The following is a 23,890-nucleotide window of genomic DNA, read 5'->3' on the forward strand; positions in this document are numbered from 1 at the left end:
GCTGTCTGATATATCAGTTTACACAAACTAGTAGTAATAACTGGGGAGTCTGGATTCAGTACTTAACTAGCTACAAGTCTTGTGTGGCAGATAAAGAAAATTCCAAGGCAAATCATTCAATAGCTTTGTTAAAAAATCATTGTAACAACATTGTTATTACTGAGAACATCAAAAATTTTATTAGGTTTTCATATTAGGTTTCCAACCTAAATGATTCTGTGATTTCATGTTACTTAATGTTTTGTCATTTTTTGCACTCTATTGAAATGGTTCTTGCTACAAATATATTTACTGCTACTTAAATCCTAAAACCATCTTCTTTAATGTATTAGCTCTTATCAGTCATATTTTTCTCTCTAGAATCTAATTTTTTCTTGATTCCATGGTCTTATTATCCCAGATCTCCTTTTAGCTTTCTGGTCATTACTTCAATAAGTTTTTTAGAGCTATTTTGCTTGATACAGCAGTGATGTGGTAGCATGGACTGGGTGTCCAGTAGCAGCTGAAGCTCTGCTTGGAGCAAAAGCTCAGGTGCCATTGTTGAATGCAGGGTTGAGTTAGTTTCATCTGAAAGTTTATGAGCTCCAAGACTGCTCAGCCATGCAAGCTACAGCCCACTAAGTGATTATCCTCCTGAAAGAAACGCTGTGCTTCCTGCCATGCTTCCTCTCATAATTTGAATGTCTTTTGGCAGAGGCCTCTAAAAAAGCTGCAGAAGTGTTTAGGTGTTTGTTCATCTACTAAGGCAGCAGCTACCATGCTGACTAGCTGCCTGCCTCTTTTAATTACATTGTAAATTTTTTGAGATGTCATCTACTCTTTTCCAGTGGAAAAGAGAAATTGATGCAGTGAATAATAATGTTTTTGTTATAAACACAAATTTATTATTATTATTTTTTTTTCCTATTGCATCTCATCCACTGTCATGTGCTTTTTCTATTTCCAGAAGATTTCTCATGTCTTTGTTGCATCAGACATCTGGTCAGTATAGCTCAGTTACAAGCCAAGGATTGTAAGAACTGTTTCAATTAGGATAATCTCCCAGTCACAAACAGTTCGATTCTTTGTGATCAGAAAGGAGAATTATATAAGGTTGCTTCTAGACATTGTAGGATTCTGGAGTTGTGTGGTTGAAGGGAGAAGTGTTTTTTGGGGTTTTTTTCTGCACTTAAAACACAGAATTAAAAAGCCTCAAATAGTATTTTATCATTAAATACTATGCATTAATTTCTTCCCTGGGATACCGAACTGTGTTTAGCAGAGTGGCGTTACTGGCTAGTAATGGCTCTGTTGGCTGTGCAAAAGACACAAGAAGATGTGAAAATGGCCCCAGAGTCAAGATGGCAGCATTGCCAGGTTCAGCTCTACTGGCAAACTTATAGGCAAAGCTGGAAGGCAGCCATGAAGTGGCAGAGGAGAAAATCCCCTCTGCTTAAGCTCTGTCATCCTGAAGACTGAGCAGGATGTGTTTTGCTCAGTTCACTCATAATGTAAGACAGCGTGTTCCTTGCTTGACTAGGCTACTCTCCATAACACCAGCCACTAATCCTTATGGCTCTGTGTCCCCAGCCATAAAGGATTGTTGAGCATCTTATAGGTTGGTTTGGGGTTTTTTTAATGTATTTTGGTAATAGCTGTGTAAATTAGGAACTAGTGTTAAAGAGAAAACATTTGAGTGAAGGTACTGGTACTGTTCAGCCGGACCAGAATCCCACTCACCATTCAATATGGCTTAAGCCCCCTAGACTACTCTTCAGAGACACTTTGATATTTCCCTTGACAATACAGAGGTGCTTAAGGAGAAGTCAGGCCACAAAAAACACTGTTTAGTGTATTTCTCCATGTATTTCTATGAGTCATACAGGTTTTGTGTAGTAGATCAGGTCTTTAGAGACCTAAACAAGAACATTCCATTTACTCTTCTCTAGTAGACTTCCCACTCTTCCAGAGCAGACTTTATCTGCCTCTAGAAATCGTTCTTAGTTAGATTTATAAGAAGAAAAGTTTTTCTTGGGCATTGTCATCCTGAGGGTCCTTACATAAAACACAGCTTCGTTTTTTCAGATTTTCTGAAAACAAACCCTATGTTTCTGCTGTGCCATTTTCTCTTAAGCAGAAAGTAAGAAATATTTTAGTTCTAATACAGATTAGCCACTTTGAATTGTACCTTTGTTCCAAAGATTGTTTGCTGCTAAGACTGAACCTCTCTCTGTCTGCTGTACGTGTGCGTGCATGGTTTGTCTGTACTTTGGGATTTGGATCTCTCAACAGCAGTGTTTGTTGCCTAGCAAAGTCTGGTCTGACACAAGACTAATACAGTATGTGTAGGTAAAGCTGATTTTAAATTTAAAATGACAGTGTGCCCTTTTTAGTCATTTATTAGACAGTGTTTATACTGACCCGTATGTCTTTTGTTTTCCCTTCTCAGATGTTGCAAGAGCAATTGAGTTACTGGAGAAACTGCAGGAATCTGGAGAAGTACCAGTACACAAACTACAGTCTCTAAAGAAGGTGTTGCAGAGTGAGTTTTGTACAGCTATCAGAGAGGTATGAATTTGAGATTTGTAGTTATTTCTCAGACTAACATTCCTCGGTACAGAAAAGCATATTTGCCTTTCAGTGCTATGTTGTATAAAGGATGACAGATGTGAGATGTGTCTGTAGCTGCTTGCTACTGTGCAGAGCGTGGAAGTTACTGAAAAGCAGACACAGAACAATTGCATCAGCAAGACATCAGGGCTGAGGCAATCAGCCTTGCTGAGGAGAAAGGGTGATTATGATTAATTAGTACTTTAGTATTCTGCTCTCACTGTTTGAGAGTCTGTGGTAGCCTGTACAGCGCTGTGCTGGGATATGGGGTCATGCCAGTCTGGGTCAGTGTGAGGTTGGATGCCTCTCCTTTGAGCTCAGGTGTGTGATAGGGAGGTGCTGATAAAATCAGAATGCATTGACAGCCAAAAGGGGCAAGGCTGAAGTTAACTGAGCGGACAGGAATCTTACCTTGGAAATCAGTGGTGTGGTCCCAGTAGGCTTTGCTTCTCATGTCAGAAATTCTTGTCATACAGCTAAGAACTGTGATCATTCCGCTACCACCTCTGGTCAGGGCCTTCCTAAGCTCTGCCCAACAGTAGAGAGATGAATGAATAGTAATTGTTTTCTTCAAGTCAACCTAGAGAAGATGCACCACAGTTCTACATGCATATAAGCAGTATCTTCAAAGCAGTTAAACAACAAACACTTCTGTTGGAAGTTTATTAGAAAGAAAACATTGCTTAATACAACGTTGTGTCAGATACTTTACCTACTACCAAGCCTGTTGAACAGAAGCAGCTCTAAATGCCCTAATGAAGGCAACATCTTTTTAGAAAACCTGTAAGAACTTCTGTTTCAGTTTGTCTGTCTACTGCCTGGAACTAATCATCCATTTCTGAAATCAAAGGGGAACCTCATGTTCCCTCAATGGTAGCAAAACTGAGCTCCTGATAACTAAGCAACAGGAGCAGATTGATTGAGTGGACTGATGAGTGGCTGAAAGGAAAGAAGAGATGAGCAGACATCAGTTTAATAAGCAAAATGGAACACACACTTTGTTTTATGGAATATATTCTTCCATGTGAGAATCAGAGAGAGGCTTTCACCTAATTAAATTGCAGTTTTCAAGACTTTTTAAAGAGAACAGTGTTCCCTGAAAATAAATAATAAATAGTGTTCCCTGACAATAATAATGGCACTGTGTACCCTCAAAAGCCAACATTCTGACTAGTCATTTCATTTAAGCAAACTAAATGCTTCTTTAAGCAACTACAGAACATAGAAAAGTTGCGGGGTTGTTTGGGTTTTCTTCAGATAGCACAGCCTGGTACTCCAATTGTTAAAGGCAGCTTTATGTTAAAGGCACTGATGAATCTTTGCAGCATCATCAGTGAAATCTTAAACAAATTTATATTAGTCTCAAGAAAACAGTTATAGCAAAAGCAAAATTGAAGAACAAAGAAGCTGGCTTAGAAAAATGCTTTCTCAGTTCAATGAACTGAAAGTGGATCTTGACAAAATCATCTCAGTGGCACAAAAGAACTTTACAGAGTATTGTATAAAGACAATCTGCATGTGACTGGAGTTAGTTGTTACACAAGAATTGAGTGATGATGAATAAATAGTTCTGCCAACTTCATAAACAAAAAATGTATTTCTTATTAAGTTTATATATCTTTCTAACATATCACTAGCAGAGAACAAAATTTCTACACCCGTGAAATTTGTACCATTCTCTGATACGTGTGTAAATCTTCTTTTAGAAAAAAAAAATCAAATATAAAAGGCCCAATAATAAATCTTTTCATTTAGGGAGAGTGGGAGGATTGACATATATACATTGTGAGTACTTAAGGTTGTTCTACATGTGGCTGCTCTTTTCATCTACATTAAGTCCTTGGCAGATACTAAGACTGTAACTCTCTTTTTTTCCACCAGTTGAAGAGCTGTTTGAAAACTTAGAAAATAATTGCTTCTATATAAAAAAAAGATTATAAAAGCATGGAATATTTTAGTCACATTACATTGTCAGCCATCTCCAAGCACTGCAAGAGGGACTGGGAAGGTATCTGAGCTGTGTTGTGTTGCTAATCAGGGATGCCCTTCTTGCCTGTCCTTCATGTACGCTGGAATTTATTGAACAGCACAGATTTTTCGGAGTGTGTTTGCGTTTGAGATATCTAAGGCTACACAGAAATTTCTCTACAAATGCTCTGTCCAGTTGTTTATCTTTTCTTACCTTAGTGCAAGATGTGACAGTGTGGTGACTAGATTTTAATTTTCTTTATTGGCGCCTACACAGACTGGAGGAGAAAAGTTGTTGACATTACAAAAGAATGCATAGCAGCCAGTTGGAAATAATGAGAAAAGTGGGAGTGAAGCAGACCGGGTGTGAGCTGTAGGTAGGAGTAATCAAAATGGGATGAGGAGAAAGGTTTTGTGTTAGTATGCAAATTCTGAAAGAGGCTGCTTTTTATATATATGCAGATATTCAGATCTGCAGTGTGCTGTGTTCATTTTATAATGCAAGATCTGAGCCTTATTTTCTTTCATCAGAAAATCTAGTAAAAGAGACTAAGGCTGACTTTTGTAGGCCTATAAACACCATAGTGGAGGAACTTTGTCAAATAAAAAATTTCATTTTCCAGTCCAAGAAATTATGGAAACTTAACTGTCCAGTGAGTTTGATTGTTACAATAAGTCCCAGAGAAACTCAGCGTTGGGCTGAGGGCAGGTGAAAGGATCAAAGATGAAATGCAATATGCACTGTACTAACTAAATTGTCCTGTCTGTTCTACAAGTAGAACTAACTACAGAAGCAGGAGGTTACTTTCATGACCCATTAACCTTTAAAAGTATGAGATATGATATTAGATGGCATACATTCCTATCTAATGTGTAGGAATCTATCTAATGGCTGTAATTAATTGTATTTATGGGAATTTATTTAGTAAATCAAATTTCAAATCCCTACACTAATATTCTATAGAAATTTTTTTTTTTAAAGTGACTGAGTGAATGAAATTTAAATAGAAGTACTTTAGCATTTTTCAAGGATGCTGTGTTAGGAAATGGTGATTAATGGTTCTCACTTAGCTAAATATAAGTACCACCAACTGAAATATTTTGTCTGGCACTAGGCAGGAATATGGATTAGCTCTGAAAATCATGGAAATAATTGAAGTGTATAATGGCCTCAGTATTTCCTTTTCACCTGAATACCCCTAGACGAGAAAACAAGTTAACCAAAGTCTGATCATACCGAAAGTCAGTTTGGAAAAAAAATTAATTTTGTTTTAAAATTACTTCTTTTAAAAGCTTCCTAGCTACATGAAGATTAATTAGTCTTCTATAGCTATGTCATCTGATAAAACTTGCACAAATCTTTCCCATTATACCATTAAGTCCTTTACCCTTCTAAATGTTTTTGCTGTTTATTTAAAGCTGTTGCTATGTTAAGTCATCTGATTTCCAAGAGGTTACTGGAATAAATAAAGTGCTTTGAAAGTGAATGCAATTGAGCTACTGAGAACATATGCAACATAAAACTAGAAAACCTAACTGATAAAGTTACTTTAATGGTTGTAAGTCAGCAAAAGGAAGTTGTAAGAACTGAAAGATAAGGTAAATTTCTGGTCTGGCAAGAATCCCTAAGGACCTGTGGGCACAGATGATAGAATAAAAAGCTGAGCAAAAATCAACAAGAAAATGTGACATGCCTTAGCAGCTATGTGAATTTCATTTACTGCTAAAATCTGATAACTGGTGGTCAAGAACCAGGAGAATAACAGTACAGTTTAATAAACACTGGAATCTCCTGAGCAAAGTTTTCTTTCAGCTTGATTCCTTGATTTCCAGTTCTGTGCGTTAAATATGTAATATTCAGGTGTGTTTAGTTTTTCTCCCAGCTTGCCTTTGCTACTCAATTTTTTATTTCATGGTTAAAGCTTAAGTTTTCTGTGTGGATATTGTTTGAAATAAGATTTGACTAGGAAATACCTATGGTGAATCAATGCTAAAATGAATCAGATAAAAATGTGGCAACCACACACACAAAAGTAACCATTATTTTATATTGTTATGACTCCCACCAAAATATCACGTCATCACAGAAAAGCAAATCTGTAGGATTCAGTCACTGATGAAGGAGGACAAAATACTCTAATCTTGTCCATCTTGTATGAGATTAGTCATTGGGAAAACATGTTGTCTTTGAAAATAGTTTAGTTCCTATGTCAGTAGTTTAAAACGTTTTTAAGCTTGCTATAAAATATAAACAGAGCATCCTGGACATTTAAAGACTTCTTTTGTCTTACAGGCATAAAAATGGCAATGGCAGAACACTGACCCATATTTTTCATGAGCTCCTGATGCTCCCTAGTTACTTTAGAGATATCCTTGCATGTGTTGTATAGTATTAAAATCATAGTTTTATTATATATTAGGTAGTATAGTTTAATAAACCTAGTCAGTATTTTGGAATTATTTCCTTTAATTACTAGTTTCATTTCCATGCCTTCGTGATCTGAACGCCCAGAATCCCAGTGCTGCTGATGTGCAATGTTTTTTAATCTGGTCCTTTCCTCAAGCTGCCCACCCATACTTTCGATTATTAACCCTGATATGTGGCTTTGCAAATTTTAAGGGACCAGAAGAAGGCTGCTGGGTGGTGAAAAACTGGATCTGGTGGTACTATACACTGATGCCATGTGTGAGAACAGAAGGCTGGCTGGAACCCTCAGATGTTCATTCACTTCAGATGTCCTAGTGTGGTTGTATACTCCATTTTTACAGGGCTCTACTGAATACAACAATCTGGATATTAGCAGGACTCAGGCAAAAATCCTCATTTATTCTTTTATTCAATTATTAATTTAAGATTTTAATGTAGGAGTCATTTAAATACCTGTTTTTATTGTGTTTCAATAATCTTAAAATTTATTTGTTCAGTTTGCAATGTAATGCTGTTACTCCACATCCCAGACCTAGTCTCTGAAAGCAGAATGTCATTGTTTTCTGCCTCATGAGTCCTTATGAAAATGGAGGTGCAGCAGGCCAAATTCTCTCAGTTGGCACCAAGGTAAGCCCCCAAGTCCAAATTCTGCCCTGTCTTCATGCTTTATTTTTGCTGAAAGCTGCATGTTTGTTACAGGAGGAGAAATACAATTCTGGTCATCTCCACAGGGCAAGCCCAGCGTTTGAAGTTTTTAAATTATAAGATGCAAGCTTGGGAAAAAAAATGTATTGAGAAGACTTACAGCCATAATGCACAGCACAGAACTGTGATTAAAGCTCAGTGGGAAGCCTGACATCTAAAGATCCCCTGCTGTCGCACTTACCCGTGCAAACCTGAGTGCTGGTCAGACTGAGCACAAGTGATATGCCAGACTTACTAATAAGGCAATTAGTAAACAAAAGGGCAATAGGACAACACATAGGAGTAAAGTGACAGAGATTTATCAGCTCAGAGTTCTACCTCAGGTCACAACAACAGTGTGGTTGTATTAGCATGATGCCTCATTAGACTGGCTGGGAAGCAGAGTTCTCCTTAGGCTAATCTGATACCTTGTTATAACTTGTTCTAGTGTTCCTGATAGCTTATTCAGAATCACTGCACCATTAGTTTAGTAGTAAGACTCATGCTGTAGCAAATATGGAATTGTGCAAATTCACCAATTTAATTCCGATTTTTGCAGATTTATGTATTGGTTTATTTGTAAGTTTTTTAATAAAATTTGTATTCCTGGATGTTAATTGTAAAGTTTTGTTATTTTATCTTTTTTTAGATATTGGAGTAGATTATAATGTCAGCCAAACCAGTTCGGTTTACCTGAATTCTGGGGCTGTACAGCATTTGCAAGAATTTTTTACTGTACCTTTCCATGCTTTTTTCATTTCCACTGTCCCAGTGATGAAAAGCCACATAAAATAATAAGTTTCCACTAAATGAGAGGAAAGTTCCCATCACTGAGAGGAAAGGCCGTTACTTAGCTTGTCTCAAATATGATGGTATGGCACAGTAGCAATGTATTCACTCATGTTTTACAGAATTTTGCCTTCTGCCTCCTGGTTGCAGGTATTGTACTCATAATGATGAGTTGAAAGAAGGATTTGTAATGTATGTTTATTAGATAATAAAAAAATCCAATTTCTAAAGATGAGCTGTCTGCTCTTTGTGTTGCCACCATGCTGGATTAGGCATTGAGGAAGTTCAGCAGAAAAGCATAAGTTAGCAGTACACACAGTTTTAATTACCCTACTGTGTTAAAACATGCCGTTTTTTTAGGGTGAATGTAATCAGAAATTACTGCAGTTTTGAAAAACAATGAAGCATTACTCTGTTGCTCACAAGCCCTGGATGGCATGAATGAGAACTTTTGGAAGTGATTACCTTGTAACTCAGCAGATGGCCTTCATTAATGGCAATTATATGAATTTACCAAGCTGCCCAGGCATTATCTGAGAGAAGGCATTATTTAGTGTCTGTGCAATTACTGAGTTCCTACCACTTTCATGACTTCACTGCAGGAGATTTAAAACAGCTGCTGTTGTCACCTGGTTTTTCATCTGCCTAGAGCTAAGTACGTTGATTTCACAGATAGATTACTCTAGAATCTGGGACCAGACTGTATCGTGGGTCTTTAATGGATGCTTTCTCCCACTGGTTTTGATTAAAGATCAATTTTTAGAGTTGGCTGGTGGCTATAAATCTAATTATACTTATGCTCTGCTTGTGTAACTGTGTCTTTTACTACAGATAAATAAATACTTTAGTGCTTCAAGAGTCCAGCAAGACTCAAAACAATCACGTCTTGTACAATTTATCTGGATTGCTGTATCATATTTACCAAAACTGAGTGGTGCTCAGGTGATGTTCCTATTTTGGCACACAGCTGCAGCTGCATGTGCTATGGAAGTATGGAAGGTAATTCCAGTGGCACATATGTGGTGCATCTCAGCATCTTTTTGGTTTGCTCACATTATCATTTTAGTTTATTATTGCAGTATCCTTTTTGATAATATAAAACTCTTCAGAATAGACAGAATAGCCTCTGTTGCAGTTCATCTCAAGCCTGCTTCTTCCTCTTGAGAGGAATCAGCAGCAGTTTAACTACCGAGTAATGTTAATAAGTGAAAGATTGTTGGAAGCCACTGCACCATTTTTTTTTGCCTTGGTGGAGCCTTAGTGTCCCTCTGCTGCCACTTAACTGATGTCACTGATGAGACTCCTGAGAAAGGCTGCTCAATCTCCATTGTTTTAAGAAAAGAAATTGTAAAACTCTTTTAAAACTCTATTTTATCTGTATTTTTGTTGTCCTTTAAAACAAGAAGCATCAGTTTCCTTCCTTCCTTCCCCCTGTCTTCTCTGCTTGATAGGAACATTTGAGATGAGCCTGCATGATAATGTCATGTTTCATCCAGGTGCTCATTTTGGCAAGGTTTTGACAAATCTGGTAAAGTTTGGAATATGGCTGTTGCTTATGTCAGTCTCAACAGCATATACAAACTTACTGATGAAGTGAAGGTTATGCGTTTATTAATGCTTGGTGTATTTTTGAACTCAAAAGTAACTGGCAGCGGGATCTAAGAGTGTGGTAAATTATAGGCTGTGAGTTCCAAGTGGTCTTATGGGAATTAACTAATCACACATGTTGGTATTTCTTTTTATCCCAGTATATTGCAGTAGAAACAGCAGAAGAGACTTTTAGGACTGTATTTTGCCAAGGTTTAGTGATTGCAAAGGATACAGTTTCTGCAACACCTGTAACACTGTTTTAAAGATGCCAGATCCTAGTTCCCATTGACTTAGAGCAGAATATAGAACAGTGTGCAAGACATAGGAAATAAAATAAATGATTTAAGTATATTTCTCTTGCACCTCATATAAGTATTTTTTACTTGCAAATGAAAGTCTATTTTTCCTTATACTTAAAAGGGTATTAAGCAACTTCCTACTGACTTCAGAGTGTTAGTGATGACTCCAGACAGAACTGACATTGGAGGGAAGAGGGGGCACACGGAGGGCTTGTGTATCCTAACAGCAACAGCAGGCGTGTTTCAATTGACCCACCCAGTATGTGCAGAGGATGTGACAGCGTGCACTTTCGGGTACATCTGCTACATACTTCTGCTCACACATAAGGGAGGAAAGAGATTCTGGCCCCAGCCTGTAACCCCTGTTGGGTTGTTTCTTGGACAGACTCAGAATCATATGGCAAGAGCTCAGGGACCAGAATTTGGTCACCACAGATACTGTCAGATCAGAGTGCACACCACCATTTTCCACACAAAAAACTAAAAGAAAAATTCCACTTTAACTTGAGCCTTCATGAAGTACTACACCCTAAATTAAAATATTATACCTTTATAGTGATTATCCTTAATTTATTTTTAACAGTCTCAGGCCCATGCTGTTTTTTATCTACTGCCTAAGGACAGCTTAATAATGCATCAATATTCAGATCAGTTTTTTCACTTTGGTGGAACTGACCTAGTTTCCTCCATAGCCCCCATCCCCTAGAGAAGGAACATTTATATAAAATATCCTCAATGAAAATGCTGAAGACAACATTCATAATATTTCTTACACATGGTCCGAAATTAAAACTGTCTCATCTCCTCAAGTTGTTAAACAAGATTGAATTTCATTTACAGGTTTGTGCTTTTTAATGAGTTAGCATCCCTATGGCATCATGTGGCAACATCCATGCTGTGTTACTTCATGGAAAGGGAACAATGCAACAATTGTGAAAATAGTGCAAAGTTTGGTTTTGAAAATAGACACCAGTGGTTTTTCCAATGCAATCATGTAACTGCTCAAAGGGTAATGAGAGCTTATCATGTAAAAATATTCAGAATGCCAGGAACCTTGAATGACCACATTCTGTCTGATAAAAATAGCTCATTAATACAGACTAGTTGTCACAAAGCAGCTTTTTCAAATTCAGTTGTCGAAATTCAGTAGCTGCAAGCAGCAACTTACGTAATACAGGCCTGTCAGTGCTTCCAGTAAGAACAGTAATGTATCACATGCCTTCCTCTCAAATGAACTTTCCAGCTCTCTCTCAGGTACCTATTGACTTGTCCTGCTGACATTGACAAAAGAACTTTTGTCAGCTTGCACTCAGGGACAGACTGGATTATGTACAGAATATACACTGTGATCTTGGGTGTAAGATTGCCTAATTCTGCTTCTGTTGGGATTACTCAAACACCTGTCATAGTCTTATAACAAAATGGGCTTTTGTGACTCATTTGCTCAAACAATCTTATTTAAGAAGAATCTAAGTTTATTGTAAACTTGAAGTTGTGGTGTGTATACATCGCATCCATGGCATTCTCCCACAACCAGTGGGTTTTGTGGGTGTCTGTCCCTCACAAGCACTGCTTTTTAGACAGTTACCAAATTCTCTTTCTTTCTTTTTAGTCATTCAGAAAAGTCCCTTCCCCATTTTTTTTAATTAACTGCCAAAGATAAAAGTAGCTATTAACACAATGTTAATATTTTTTGAGTCAACTAGATTGATAGGAGAGAAAATCAGCCGGCTTTCAACTTTCAAATGGAACTACTGTTCTAGACTATGGTGTATGAAGTGTTTAGGACAGTGTCTTAGCAAGAGGCTATAGCTCTGTATATATATAGTTCTGGAGAAAACATGCTCTTAAAGATGTAAATGTGCTTTCCCAAGCATGCTTATCACATGAGATGATTTTTTAAGAAGCAGAACACAGGCGCAAAACCAGAAATTCATCTGACATTCAAGAGATACAAAACTTCACACACTGCCGTTAGATATTTTCCACTTTCATTGAGCTACCACAGGTTTATGGCTGAATGGAAGTGGTCCACTGCTTTGGTTTTGAGCTTGAGTAAGATTTCAGATGTAAAAAGTCACTACAAAAGAGGAATTAAGAAAGAGGAATTGTGAAAGAGGAAATGTGGTTGGGTCAGCTACATACCTCCTTGGTGCTAATATAGACACTTTCGGTTGTGTTTGACATGCTTTCTTTTTTCTATGTCATGATCTGTTCAGGTGTCATCTTAGATGGATAATTAGATTTGTTTGTAAGTAATTTTGTAGAAAGGCAAATACCATTTGAAATTTCAGAAAACCTACCATAAGGGGCAGAAATTTTGAAAACTCTTGAGCTCTGGAAAGTCTGTAGTTCAAGCAAAAATGGTGATTGGTGTAAAATATTACCAGTAAGATTCCATGGTTTATGTTGTACAAGAGGTTACCAGAATCTCTTCTACCCTTTGCAGCATTTAAGCCTTGCTCACTGATGTGATCGAGCTTGATCTGAATTGGGTGCTGAAGCACAGCTCAAAGGGAGTCTATCCAGGCATACAAACCAATGCATTCCTTTCCACAGACATAAATGTGTTGGATTAAGAATGGAAAATATAAGCAAGAGGTTATGTGTAAGGAAAAATCCCAAACAGAATGTGGAAGAGTCAAAAATTATGAAAACAGAGTGGGAGAGACACAACCAATTTGTGCTGCAGGTGACATTTGCTCTTAGAAACAAGGGATTCGCAAGCATCACCATGGAGGGGTTGCAGCTCTCCAGTGCACCTTCTCTCTGTAACTTCTCCCAGTCACAAGGCTGGGTGTTCTCCTGGCCTACCCCAAGGACTGGGTCATGCATCAAGTGAAATTAAATGTGGGTCTCCAAGCAGAAGGAGACTGAATTCCTGCTCCAGATTTGAAGAGGAGGGGAGAAGAGAGGCCAGCAACTGTGCTGAATAAAGCATCTTCTCCTCTTCTCACTATGGTAAAGGACTGATTAAGATACTTCTTTTTGCTTGACATCTTAGAAGGGAAAAATATTTATCATCCAGTCCGACATACAAAGGCAATTAGGAAGATAGGGATTCAGCTGGCTGATGGCAGATGCATAATACTGAGGTGTAAGTAAATAACAATCTCTCTCTTTTATAGCTTAGCATCAGTTCTGCAAGGATGCACACATGTACACTGTTCCACTGACATGACTACAGGAGCGCAGTGAAACCAATTATGTCCTCCTTGCTCTGGTTATTCTCATGCTAACTCTGCCCTCTGTACTGTCTGTCAGGCTCTTGTCTTCCATTCCTTGAACGTCTTCTTCCAAAAATAGAGATACAATTTTGTTCAACTTGAAGCAACAAAAAATATGGCGAAGGAGATAAACCCAGATGATGCCAATATATATTTTAAACATAATTTATTGGTCTTTTTGCAGCTTTTTTCTTCATTTCACTCTTTTACCTGCTTACCTGTGATTTACCTGAGTCACTTATTTAGGTTGTGACTTCTTGAAGGAATCATTTTATGTCTTTTTATTATTATCATACTGCAGGCACTGTGGAAACACAGCTGATTATTACTACTTACATCTATGATCTCATGCCAAGAAACTCCTAACATTTTCAAAAAAGGTTACTTCCACACTAAGAAGTTTCAGAAAACTGTATCTGGACTTGCTACATCACAGGTCTGAATTGCAGTGTACTCTGTGTTTATGGGGGGTTTCTGAGCACCTGTTCATTGCTGTAAAATGACTTCTGCCTCATACCTCTGCCCTTTGGTGTTCAGATCGGCTTGTCCTGAAGTTGAGCATCATTATTGTAGGTACAGTTGTACTTAGAATTACATATTTCATCAGGGGATGAATCACTAAATACCATTTATGGAAGTTAATGGAATAAAATTATTTAATTTGATTCTGTCTTAGGGAATTCATCAGAAAAGATGCTGCATCATTCAGATTGTAAAGAGAAATACTGCTTATAGACGCCTTTGCAAAACAGGCTGCTAAGTGCACTGTTTTTCCTGGACCTTTTGTAGCTTTGTGTTGACTTAAATAGCCAAGCCCTAAATAACCTGCTTTGTTATGAGTCTGTGTGGAGTAATTTTTGGTAAGAAGCTAGCTCCTAAAGTACCTATAAGGCTGTTCCCCTTCCTGCGCTCCAGTAATGTTAAACCAGCTGCTTTGCCTCCCAGCTGAATGCGTGGGGGTCAGGCCCATCATCATAACAATAATACCTGCTGCATCTGACTCACTGCAGCTCCTGCTGGGAGAGGTAATAAAATGTGCATTTCTCTGTGCCTGCGAGAGCTGACACAGTGCAAGGAGGATTCACTTCCAAGTTCAAATTTCCTAGCTCTAATTTACCTCCTGCACTCTCTTTGTAATCTTTGAGTAGTATGGGAGAGTAACTTCAGGTTATGTCTGAGGAGGCTACCTGCAGAAGCTGAAAAAGTCTGAGATCTGTATTCATGCTTTCAGGAGTATTGCTTGGTGGGAGTGTTGTATTCTGTGCTCCACAGGAAAGAGAAAACAAAGCTGAGTATGTCTTGCTCCACAGCACAAATGAGATCTGTGTGAACAAACCCCTGCCTGCAGCACGCCTTTACCCAATGAACATTCAGCACACAGACACTCACAGTTTTGGTAGAAATCACTGGGGGAGAGAAATGATCTGAAACATTACCATTTACCTTCCAGCTGCAGGTTTGTGTCTTGAATCATTGACATTTCACCTGTAATTTAATTTCTGTTACTAATTAATCGTGGAAGCTCTTTTCCCTAGGCACTAGACCATCAAGCTTTTATGGAGTCTGTCAGTAAATAATATTACTAAACACCCGTGTAGTCATACAGACACTCAAAAAATATATAGCTGTGTGCAAGGGCGCACTGAGCCCCGGGATCCGGCTAGCTAGTGAGGGGCGAAGGCCAGCACCCCCGCACATCTAAAACCAGCCCCCTTCGGCGTCTTTGGCCTTGGGCTGAGCTGGGAGGTGTCTCGGAGCGGCACGAGTGTGAGGCGAATTAAGAGGCGACCACTTGCTGGAGGTAGGCTGTCGGTTTTATTACAGAAGCACCATCAAGGAGGGGAAACACCCAGCAAAATGGCCCCGAACCGGGGGCCACACAGGGTTTTTAAGGGAAAAAAGGGGGAAAAGGCAGGGAAACCCAGCTAGCCAATAATAATACATATTTTGAGGTCCTAAACATAATTGACATACCTAAATAACCAACTAATATTAAGCAAAGGAGGGGCTCCGGGGCGGCAGCCAACCATAACCCCCAGAGAGAAGAAGGTTCTCGAAACTTGGGAGGAGAAAGGGGGTGACTGACTTAACCCAGGGAGGAAACGACTTTCACTTATAAGGGAAACCAGGGGAGGAGCAATTACATATCGGCAACTGTGAATAGCGGTTACTATAGCAACTTAGCTGGCAGGCTAACGGTGGCGGGAAAGAAAGGGGGAACGAAACCATTTTACACATAATAGGGGAGAACAATACATAAATTGGGGGAATAACACAAGAAACTTAACAACACACTACAACATAGCTGTACATACAAAAATAGATATGCTCTTTTTCAAGTTAGTAACATTTAATAACCATCTAGTTACTGTGCTGGGCAACTGGCTCTAGGTGGCCCTGCTTGAGCAAGGCAGTTGAATGAGATGACCTCCAGAGTCACTTCCATTCTCAATCAGTCAGTGACTCTGTAATATGTTAATTTTCTTTCTTCAGCTCAATCATATTATCCAATGGTATCTTTCAAAATGATTCATCTATTGGAGTTGACGAAGATCACTGTTTTAAAATACTTCTTTTGTAAATATCCTACAGGGCAGATTTTCAAGTGCTTTAAATTAAAATCGGTGCCTTTGTCTTTTTCTATACTGACTGATATTTTGTTTAAGAAAGCTATTGTAGATCTTATACAGGCAGCTTAAGGATGACATCATTGGATTCAGGAGATTTGTTATATGTTAAAAATATAATCAGATGTATAGGTAATAGCAGGAATTGAAAGAAAAGATTTTTTAAATCCATTTTGATTACTTGTCACATACAGTGGATTCAACAAGAAGCTATATTTCATACCAGGAGGATTTAAATACTAACTTACTCGGTCTGAGAACAAAGAGATTTTCAGTTTACGTGTTCTGTGTACACAGAAGAGGGAGCAGAATGGATTTGTTGTGCTAAAGTCGTGGCTAAGGTGGTGCTGAGAACAGCATAGATAAAGGGCTTAGTGTGGCTACAGGAGAACAAACAGCGTTTGTTTATGGACTCCAGTGCACTGCAAGGATGAACCCTGATTAGATGTGAGCCCTACAAAGAGTTTCAGGGGTTTGGTGGAACAGGTACAATTAATCTGTGTTTGGTTGTCAGACTGACTCAGTAATAAGAAAGTTATGTGGGTGTATATGTTTTATCATTCTTAAACTCAAATTACATTCAGGATTATTTAACTGTCAAATAGGATAATTTGATTTACAAATGCCTCAAGCAAATACTCAAGACTGGTTGCATGTGTTGCTTATAGACAGTGAGATCTAACATGCAGGACTCTTTTTCTGTAAGAACTGAGGTATAGATACCACAATCTAATAACTCTTTGCAGAACAGCATTTTAATCTGTTAGCATTTAGAATTTACAAATTACCCAAGGATTATATGACACTATTGATCATATTTTTCCAGAAGTTTTTGAGCTGCTCGATTATTTTTTATCTTACTAATTTGATCTCACACTCATGAGTGTTCTTTCACCAGTATACAAATTAGTTACCAGGATACTGGATACTAAAAAAGTCTACCAGCTAGATATTGGTAGGATGCAGTCAACAGGAAGTTATATGACTTCAAACCCAACAAACAGTGAAATGAATGCTCACCTTTGTGTTTATTGAGCTTAGTCATGAATATTTTAAATAATTTTTAGTAACTGTTCCTTTATATGAAATACTGTGACCTGTTTTTGAAGCAATTTAATGTCATAATAGTTCAATATTCAAATATAAGCCTTTAGACATTTTAGCAAGCAATAGCATTTAAAGCTGTGCAAGCAAAAACAATATGTACAATCTGCTGTCATGTTCTAAGATGAAGTGGAACCTGAAGAAAAAACAGCATTATTAGTAGTTCAGTACACTATGGGTTTGAAGAAAAAACAATGTAATGACTCATTACTGCAATTACACACAATTATTCTTCTTATATAACGTAGTAATTCTTCTTATGTAATAATAAGTCCTGCAGCATAATACAATAAACACTGAACTGATCAGTGCAGTATGATGCTGAGTATGTAGGCTCAACCCATTTTTATGACATTATCATCCAGTACTAAGACATAAGAAACCAGAAATCCTGTAGAGACTATAAAAGAGCTTTCTTTTCCCAAATGTTTACAAGTAAGGGCAAAATCCTGGTTTCTGCTGTGGTCAGTGTCCATGTTCCCAAAGGAAGCAAGATTTCATTTCAAATGGAGAAAGCAGGAAGATTTTCAGCATGATCCCCTTGTCTCAGTTTTCTTCATTGGCCCAGGCTTTTTTCTGAATTCCAGAATTCAGTTCTAGAATGACATATGTGCTGTCAGTAGTCAAGACAAAGAATCTTTTGCTGTATTGTGGAAGTGTTTGTCATATTTTAGATCTCTGAAATGTATTGCATTTGTTATCTCCTTTCCTTTCTCGCCTTTCCCTTATGTATGATACCCCAAGAAAAAAGGTTTGGGGATAAGTCATCCCCCAAACATTTTGCTACTTAAGACTGCTTGATTAACAGTATGTCTGTCCACTGAAATCAGAAATGAGACACAAATCTTAATTCTGTTTAGATGTTTGCAGCCTATGCTTGTCAGTGTGATAAGTTTCATATTAACAGGCTCAGTGTGGAGAGATGCATCCTTATGGATAACAGGTCATCAGGACAGGCCAATGGGGAACATTTGCCAATCAATGGGAAAAGCCATTGTTTGTAGGTCAGTTAAGTACTTCTCCAACAAGCTAACATTTACATTACCAAAGAGGAAAGTTTTGGCACTTGTGTTAAAACATCAGCAAATGAGTGAAAGATAAATTTATTTTTGAAAGTATGCTTGAATCTGCACTCCTCAAGGAACCTAAGGAGATTGCTGTAAAAACTAACATACTTTACCAGCAAAGGTTCTCTCTGATGAGAAGTGGAGCCTGAGACACAGGACATATGAAATGACAAAATTTCTGATGAATTAGGTCGAGAGAATGCCCACAGTAAATCAGTAGCATATAGCAACTTTTTTTTTAAGTTTGTTGATTTTATAAGAAAGTTAAATAAAAGGTTTGGTTTGTTTGCATTCACCTTTGTTTTCCTAAAAACTTTCTGTATGTTATAAGTAAATATTTTTATTTTTTAAGCTTGCTTTCAAAATAACTGGCTAGTATCAAAGTTTTGGTTGTTATTTTTACTCTGAGAGTGTGACAAATCTAGAGAACAAAGGCAGTGTAAGACAAAGCCTTTTCCTTTCTCTTTACTGGAGATGTTTAAAATGGAAACTTAAGGACCGGGGAAGGTGGGCCAGAAGTGTATACCAGAAAAAAAAATAGCAGAAATTTTTATATATTGGCATTGTGATTTTATGTAATTTATGTGTATGTACAATGTCTTTTTAAAGGATAATCTTACTCATTGACCATGTCTGACCAGACTACCAGACTGTAAACCCTTTTCACATTGCTAGTTATGTTTGATGGAAGGTTGTACTGTCACCTTTCTCCAGAGCTATTTTTACTTCCATTCTTCAGCTGAGCAGCATTTTTCTTCTTCGTATGCTGAGCAGCTTACATATTTTTTAACATCAGTTTCCTAAGTCTTTTAGTTCATAAGAAAGTTCAGAGACCAAAGAAGTCATTGTTGGAGGCTGAGGCACCACTCAAGTCAGTTCAGATCACTTACATTCAAGTCAGTTGCCTGGAAACACGAATTTTTGAAAACATAGAACTTAGCTGGTTTTAGGAAACTACTTGCTAGAGAATGGAAGGGAGTTGTGTTGGAAGATGTAAAGTTAAGTTTGTAAATTATTGTGAGAAACACAGATTGATGTTCTCTGTTAACCTAAGCCTGCTCAAGTTTAGCTGGCACTTTACTATGTGATTGCATAAATACAGCATTAATGGATGTTGGTTCTTTGAGGGAAAGGGACTCTCCGTATCTGGGTTAAAATAAAGTCCTTGTTTTGCTTCTATAATTAATTTAATTTTATTTTCATGAACATTTTAGGTGTATCAATACATGCATGAAACCATAACTGTTAATGGCTGCCCCGAATTCCGAGCCAGGGCCACTGCAAAGGTAGGATATGTGCAGCTGTTGAAATACGTGTTACCAAAGTGATCCAGTAATTGACTGTGCGCGTGTGTGTTTCAGGTATTCGTGTGTACACTGTAAGAAAATTTAGACATCAGTGGCAGCCCAGAGTCTAGAACCAGTGCTACTTCCCAGGTAACAATCATAATGGAAAATTTCAACCTTTATGCTGCTTCTGTAGCTTAAGAAAAGAGAATGATTTTATGGAATATGATGCTTTTTGAAAAGTTGCTTTGCAAAAGCAAATCTACTGGTTCTTCTATAGCAGTCTGCCTGCAACAACCAATATTTTAATGGACTGTTTTCCCATACATCTCATCCAGAGAGGACACAGTTATTTGGGAGGTAGAAACTAAACAATCAAAATTCCCCTTTTAACTAATGGGAACTGTAGGTACTCAGCAAGTGGTAAGGATGAACAGTGACAGAAATGGCCTGATCAACATTTTATTGACTCCACAGCTAAATGTAAGCCTGGGGCTTTTTTTCTGATACATTGCCTGTGTTAATAAAATATAGTCTCTTTGTCCATGTGGACCTGCCTTTCTTGTATCCTAAGACAATGACAGCTATGTTACTGCTGCTGCTGAAATGATAAAGGATTTCACACAACCATGAAAGAACCCATTCTATGTGCCAGTATGAAATATGCTCTGTATTTTATAACATGCAGAAAAATAGATGCTTCCAAACAAGAGGGTCCACCATGGCTTTCTTTTTTCCATTATCATTTTGCACAAAACACTGTCTTTTATGTGGTGTAGCAGATTCTATGCAAAATAAATTGCAAAACCCATAAATCTTTTTTAGAGATATGGTTCTAAGATTCTTTATGGTCCCATTCCTGTGAACATAAACTCCCTGAAGTCCTAGTGGAACTAAGATCTCTTAAGTATTTATGCTCAGAGATTTAAATTTAAAGCTGTATCAGAAGAGGAAGGTTAGGAGTGTGTTACAAAATGATTTAAGAGTATTTTAGGGAAGCAAGCTCTATAATAGCAGCAAGTAACCTAATATACTCTAAATTGTAGCGTATTTTCCGTGTTAAATAGGACTTTCTTTTCTGTAGGCCATTTTTCTCATTTTAACCTTCTGATTGAAAGCTAATGGTCAATGTAAATTTTGCAAGATCTTTCATTCTATATGGAGAAATGTGTATATGAAATCCTGATGTGTTTACACTGCAGATAAACATAGAAATTATTGCTATGTTATTTAGTAAATGGGGAGAAGTCCAATTAGTGTTTCCCATTCTCATTTCTTACTCATATAGAACAGCAGGTTACAGAGCAATGTTTCAATAGTGCAATATTTCCTGGTTATTTCTGGGCTGTCTGCATTTCATTCTCCTAGTGCATTCATGTCTAACATAATATGTATGCATGATGAGAAGTTCTGCATGTGCAAAAACATGTAATTTGGAATGATCCATTATATCACATCATCCACTAGCTTTGATTAAGCATAAGCATTATAGGACGCTCAAAAATATTAGTGTGATGCAAAATTGTTCTAGCAGTTTGAACTACAAACACATTTTAAAAATGATAAAATATTCTCTTAATCTTTATTTGATGATTTATTAAGACCAATAAGTAAGAAAATGCTTGTAGAGAAAAATCAAGTATAAATGTAATATTTTCCTGGATGCAAGCTTTACAGTATGTTACTTCTCTTTTTTTTCCCCCTGGAATAAGTTAAACAATCTAGATTTTTGCAATTGATTTATGTATCTGTTGTTGTCTTAAGATTTAATTTTTCCATAAAAGTTTTGACAGAATTATATAATATAAACCTCCTATTCCTGTTCCAGAAGTTACTTAGTTTGCAAGACTTTAAAAGACTTCACAAAGATTATAAACTAAACTTTTAATTTAATAATATAATCTGATAATTTAAAATAAATAATTCCATAACTCTGAAAGCAAAGCAGAGAGTTAGAAATTCAGTTCATCCACTTAATTTCAACTAGGAACACGTTAGAGATTCCATTATCTTATCCCACAGGGATAAATTTTCTCCCTGTGAAAAGGCAAAGAAGAAATGCACTAATGATCATAAGGGGGCATCACCACAGAGTAAAACTTCCTGGTGCCTGCTTCTGGCTCTGCTGGTAACTTTCTGTATTATCTTTGACAAGTCATCTAACTATTTATTCTGCTGTTTATTCCTTTATTTCAAAAAACATTGGCATAGAACTTAGTTTTTAAAACATTTTCAGGTAATCAGAGAATGTCATAATGAGATCCTGAAATGTTTTCACAGGAAGGAATTCTTCCTGCAAATGAACAACAAAGTGTCTATCACTGTTACCCTTAAATAGCCAAATCAATCATTTTTTTTCTTCCAGGCAACAGTTGCTGCATTTGCTGCGAGTGAAGGCCATTCACACCCGCGAGTGGTGGAGCTGCCGAAGACTGAGGAAGGCCTGGGCTTTAATGTCATGGGAGGAAAGGAACAAAATTCACCTATTTATATTTCTCGTATCATTCCTGGAGGAGTGGCAGAAAGGCATGGTGGGCTCAAACGTGGGGACCAGCTGCTTTCAGTTAATGGAGTGGTATGTGGAAATTTGATAGAGCTTTCATATGGATTCAATTCATCTGGATTTTCATTTTTCACAGCTGTTCTAACATTGTGATTTAAAATGCAGCCACACGAAACAAAAATAATTAGTTCTGTGAGAGACCTTCAGTGTGCGTTTGTGGTGCAGTGAGGCAGAGCTCCACCCACAATTTTGTGCCATTATAATTTCTGTTGTAATGGAGAGTGCTTGAAGAGCTTCATTTCAAATCCACACCACCTGCCTAATTTACAAGGAACCTATGTCCTTAATGATAATTGATAGTTCTGTAAATCCGTCCTGCAGTAAAAGCTTAAAAACAGAGCATTGTTCTTTCATTTTGTAGCCTTCAAGGCACACACCCCTTTCCAAGCACAATGATGACACAATGGCACTTCTGTAGTCTTGTGACCTTCAAAGGCTCTGAACACATAAAATTGAAAGAAATTTGGTAAGCACATTTGGTGCTGATTTGCAGTGGAGGGTGCATTCTAGATTTCTTTTAGTGATATTCATCCAGCTGTGATGTCTTTGTCAGAGAAATCAACAGTACAAATGCTCCCATACAGGGAGCATGTATGCTTGGTAAAATGGTACATTTTTTTCATGGTCATTTTTCATGTAAATCAAGCTGGAGTATTTTGGTGTAATTTCACTGTGAATGTCAACATGGAGGTAAAAAAAAAGGGCTGTTGGATTAGAGGACACATAAGGCTCTGACTCCATGACACAGGTTTAATTCTGCCATTACATTACTTTGTAAAAGAGCACACAAAGCAAAATGAAAGTATTGAAAAGATTGGAATACTCATTCACATAACCTTACCCTTCCCTTTGTGAACATGTAGTCTTTTTCCATGCAAACTTCCATCTGACCTTGTATTTAAATACATCAAAGGCACAGAGTAGCAGTTTCTAAATTCAGTCAGAAATCTAAGACTTTAAAACTTAAATTTCTTCATTGTTGCAAGGTGAAAAACAATAAAAATATTCTATGTTTTCATCTATTTCTCTCAACACTAGCTATTTCCTTTCTCTTGTAGCAAAATATTAGGGTAATACTTCAGACAGACTTTTTACCACTTCTTCTATCAATTATCATGGTCTCAAAAGAGAAGTGCTATTCTATTTCTGAAAACTTGCTTGTACCAAATAGCAATAAGAAAGGAAAGAAAAACCCACTGAAAAGATTATTTAGCCTTCAATGGAAAGAACTCAATGGAATACTTTAGGAAGTTGGTTGCTTAAACTTCACACTGATTTAAAGTTAACCAGAGAATTTTGTGGTTGTTTTTTTCAATAAGTGAATAAAAAGGTGAAAATAGTTTCAATTTACTAATTGATGGGTGGTTCTTGAAAAATCCTTTTACTGTCAACAGTATCTAGGCAAAGACCAGAGAGGAAAGTGGTGAACATTCAGATATCAAGCTATATTGAATTTGACCCTCTTGTCATCTCTATTTTATGATTCTCCAGTCAAAAATTTGATGTGTGCACTTTAGAATATCTATTTAGGTAATGCAGCAAAAAACACAGTACAAATTCCCAATTGCATGTGGACACAAGAGGAAGTTGCTTTAAGATGCAAAAGAAGTATTTTTGTATTCAGAGTGTAAATGACAGAATTCAAAGCTTGAATTCATGTTGATACTTG

The 23,890-nt window shown here is 37.3% G+C and overlaps 1 protein-coding gene across 2 annotated transcripts in view; it reads left to right on the forward strand.

Moving 5' to 3' along the window:
• The window catches only part of LIN7A (lin-7 homolog A, crumbs cell polarity complex component), a 47,581-nt gene that overhangs the window by 17,359 nt on the left and 6,332 nt on the right, over nucleotides 1-23,890 (forward strand). For both annotated transcript variants that reach the window (XM_074539669.1, XM_074539668.1), the window contains exons 2-4: nucleotides 2,429-2,547; nucleotides 19,587-19,658; nucleotides 22,024-22,233. In XM_074539669.1, coding sequence (XP_074395770.1) covers nucleotides 2,429-2,547; nucleotides 19,587-19,658; nucleotides 22,024-22,233 — 401 coding nt within the window. The remainder of the gene's footprint in view (nucleotides 1-2,428; nucleotides 2,548-19,586; nucleotides 19,659-22,023; nucleotides 22,234-23,890) is intronic.

This window comes from Zonotrichia albicollis, chromosome 4, assembly GCF_047830755.1.
Source record: "Zonotrichia albicollis isolate bZonAlb1 chromosome 4, bZonAlb1.hap1, whole genome shotgun sequence".
NCBI classification, from domain to species: domain Eukaryota; kingdom Metazoa; phylum Chordata; class Aves; order Passeriformes; family Passerellidae; genus Zonotrichia; species Zonotrichia albicollis.